Source organism: Buceros rhinoceros, unplaced genomic scaffold (genome assembly GCF_000710305.1).
Source record: "Buceros rhinoceros silvestris isolate BGI_N320 unplaced genomic scaffold, ASM71030v1 scaffold15776, whole genome shotgun sequence".
Classification (NCBI taxonomy): domain Eukaryota; kingdom Metazoa; phylum Chordata; class Aves; order Bucerotiformes; family Bucerotidae; genus Buceros; species Buceros rhinoceros.
Genome location: NW_010417102.1, coordinates 50,350 through 53,920, shown reverse-complemented (window position 1 = coordinate 53,920; position 3,571 = coordinate 50,350). Strand labels below are relative to the sequence as shown.

At 49.1% G+C, this 3,571-nt stretch overlaps 1 protein-coding gene across 1 annotated transcript in view; it reads left to right on the top strand.

Moving 5' to 3' along the window:
* Positions 1-3,571, top strand: part of ANKK1 (ankyrin repeat and kinase domain containing 1) — a gene marked incomplete at its 5' end in the record, with an annotated part of 8,483 nt that overhangs the window by 2,611 nt on the left and 2,301 nt on the right. The window contains 5 exons of the mRNA XM_010138075.1: positions 700-994; positions 1,401-1,552; positions 2,247-2,296; positions 2,394-2,549; positions 2,792-2,910. Coding sequence (XP_010136377.1) covers positions 700-994; positions 1,401-1,552; positions 2,247-2,296; positions 2,394-2,549; positions 2,792-2,910 — 772 coding nt within the window. The remainder of the gene's footprint in view (positions 1-699; positions 995-1,400; positions 1,553-2,246; positions 2,297-2,393; positions 2,550-2,791; positions 2,911-3,571) is intronic.

Sequence of the window (3,571 nt, the reverse complement as noted above, 5' to 3'; positions counted from 1 at the left end):
GAAATGTGAAGATTTCGTGGAACAGGTCTGCCAAAACCAGCAACAACGGACAGACGTGTCTAGACTCCCTTTGGGACCGGATTCACCGTGCTCATGGGCAGAAGGCTGCAGGCAGAGGAGTGGGTATGGCCAAGGCATGCCCTCTGGCCCTGCCGGCCTCCACATCCCCAAGCTGGCAGGGTGGTGTGTCATTGGACCCTGGCTGCCTGCAGCCGGTGCGCAGGCTGTCGCCGCCGCTGCCCTCTGGACAAGTGGGGTACGAAAAAGGCAGGGCTCAGCCCTGCCGGCTGCCGACATCGCGCTTTCAGGGAAACATCACCCGGGAATGTCCCCACGTGAAAATAAGTGTCTGGACAAGGCTTTCTGTGATCACTGAGGGTCTTCCAAGAGCTGGACTGAGATGGCAGTTTTGAGCTCTTTCTCTAGGAGCCTAGTGTGCGAATTTGCCCAAACAATCCTCGGCTCATTTTGAAAAGTCCTAACACGTTGTATGATACATTTTGTTCTGCAGAAGATCATGATGTGGTTCCATTGTCACCAGTGCAAGGGGCAAATTGGCATGAATCTTCTTGGAGTAGGCAGGGCTGCTCGAACAGGCTGGATATCACTAAGCTGCCATACACTACCTTAGCCTGTGGGTCAACTGAGACCGTTTCTTGGTTCCACTTCTTAATTTTGTTTTTTATTTTACTTTCCCAGGACCAGTATGAACTGTCTAATGGAAGAGGCAAGCAAGATGGAGAAAATCAAATTCCAGCACATTGTCACTATCTATGGGGTTTGCAACAGCCCTTTGGGGATAGTGATGGAATACATGGCAAGAGGGTCCCTGGAGAAAATTCTTCCCACTCACAAAATGTCCTGGCAGCTCAAGTTCCGGGTTATCCATGAGATGGGCTTGGCTATGAATTTCCTGCATAGCATGACACCTCCTTTGCTGCACTTAGATCTCAAACCAGGGAACATTCTCCTAGATGGGAACATGCATGTCAAGGTATGGCCCCGTGCAGGGACGGGTTATTTCTCAAGTAAGAGAAAGGATTTCTTTGCCAAATGAGCCCAGAATCCGGGAAGTTAGGTTCTGCAGGGACACTCGATGAGAGATCGGCCAGTGGGGTTATCAGAAGCACCTGCTAAATAAATTACATGGTACTCTCAAGACCATATAGGCAACCCATGCCAGAGCTGGGAACCTAAAGCTCCAGTTTGGGAGAAAAAGCTGATCTGCTGGACTCAGTAAAAAACACTGACTACAGTTTTATCAGGGTTTTACCAAGTTGCAGCTGCTAGGCACCTCCTCTGTCCCTGATCTCGAAGGATGGATGTATCTCCTAGCTAATACAGGGAGGGGTGACACTGTGAGCGTTACAGGGGAGGCTCTCGTCTTTTTCTACTTGCAGATCTCAGACTTTGGGCTGTCAAAATGGATGGAGCAGTCCAGCCGAATGCAATATATTGAAAGCTCTGCTTTGAGAGGCACCTTGAGCTACATCCCCCCCGAAATGTTTCTCCAGAACAGCAAGCCCCCAGGAATCAAGTATGACGTGTACAGGTAAGGGCTGCCTCTCTGCTCAGAGGTCACACGGGGTTGCCACCTAGCTCTTACACAGAGCAAGAGAGGCTGGCACATCGCCTCGAGATTTCGTTTGTATTTAGGAGTAAGATCAGAGCACAGAACAGACAGTGTCTGCTCTTTCGTAGCCATCGCTGCTTAGATTTATTTTCATTTTAAAACAACTGCTTGTCTACTTCAGTGTTCACCTTCATTTTGGTCGGTAACAAGTGGAGAAAAGGTTTCAGCTTTACTTCTGTCCTCTGACCGAAGTGCTTCGCAGCCCACTTACACAAGGTACATGTACACGTTCCAGAAATCCATCAGCTCCTTAGCCACTACGCTAGACAGCAACGCAAGCCAAGAAGCAAAGGAGGATTTGCAAGGCCACACGTAGTTGCAGGAGTCAAGGGCTCTAAACCTCAGGGTGAATAAAGTGAAAACAGGCACCGGCAGCCTGACTTTCACAGGAAATGCTCCAAGTCTTTCACTACAGCAACCCTTGTGCTGAAGCATCAGAGATGTATGTGATGATTGATAAAATCTCATCCTTTTGGTGTGGCGGGTGAAATCTTTCCATCCTGAAGAACTTCTTTCCTAATTTTCCCATTTCCCAAGAAGATGAAAGCAGTAAGTGAATTTTATGTTTATGTACATATGGGAGCAATTGCTCATCACCTCTCATTGCCTGCAGCTTTGGAATTGTCATTTGGGAGGTACTTATGCAGAAGAAACCTTATGCAGGTAAATACGAACACTTCTTACATGCTCTGCACTAATGAAATTTTTATCACGGCCATCTTCACAGAGAAAAAGCCCAGTGCACGTTGCTCTTTTTCAGGAGCCAACATGATGGCCATTATAGTCAGGGTTGCAGCAGGAAAGAGGCCTTGCCTAGAACCCATCAGCGATGACTGGCCAGGGGAATGCCAGCAGATGATTGACTTGATGAAGAGGTGTTGGGACCAAGACCCTAAGCAAAGGCCAAGCTTTACAGGTGTAGTAGCTGGTTGTGACTGGATTAGGCAAGGGTCAGCTGCATGGATTAACAGGCGGGGGATAAGCTTGTGTAGAACTCCTTGCCCGTTAAACTGCATGTTGCTCGGTACCCGTTTGCTGTCAACGCATTCTCTTTCTCCCTCCCTTCTTTCTCCCCACGCGGAGGATACAGCCTCGGGCACTGACGGGGTTCTGACCGTGTGGGCAGTCTGCGTAGCTCACAGTCTCTTTGCTCAGTAGATATCCCCGTAGAAACAGACATGCTGCTGGCACTGATACAGAGCCTTGTGGTAGACCCGGAGAATGAGCGCCTTGTCAGGAAGATGTCCCACAGGCCTGCCATCTCTGGGAACCAGCAGGTGAGGAAGGCTTCCCAGCACCACTCAGGAGATTCCCCGAGGAGTCTTTCCCTGCTCTTACCAGTTCTCGAGAATGTGTTTTCTCTCTCATCACTGTATATCATCAGACAACAAAGGCACCTCAGCAACCTTTGTGCAGTGTGTTTGCGTAGGTTGTATGTCTGCAATTCATTTATGGGGATAGGAAACTTGCAAATAAATTTAGCCAGCTGGCAAGGGTGCTAAATGATAAAGAGTCCGAGAGGAAGACTTTCCTTTCTACCTGCTCGGATGAAGTGTGTTTATCATGTAGGGCTTAGTCACTACAGGAAGCTCAAGCAGACACAGAATCGCTGGGGTTCTGCTCCTGGCACTGGCATATGTGTCCAGATGACCATTTTCCAGCTCCCTGCAACTGAGGACATTCCAGTTTAAACAACTCTCATAGAAGAAAAACAGTTTAAAATCCCTCTGTGTTTCTCTAAGAACCCCCCCAGGTTTCAGGGCAGTCCCATTTGGCCCCGCTGCTGGAGTGTGGCTGTGCCTACGAGTCAGCTGCAAACAGGGAGAAGGAGCAGCTGAGCACTATTGCTGTTTGGAGGCTTTGCCTAGTTGTGCAGTCAGCAATGAACAGGATGCGTGGGTGTAGAGGATTGAGGACGTGGGGGTGCTTGGGTTCCCT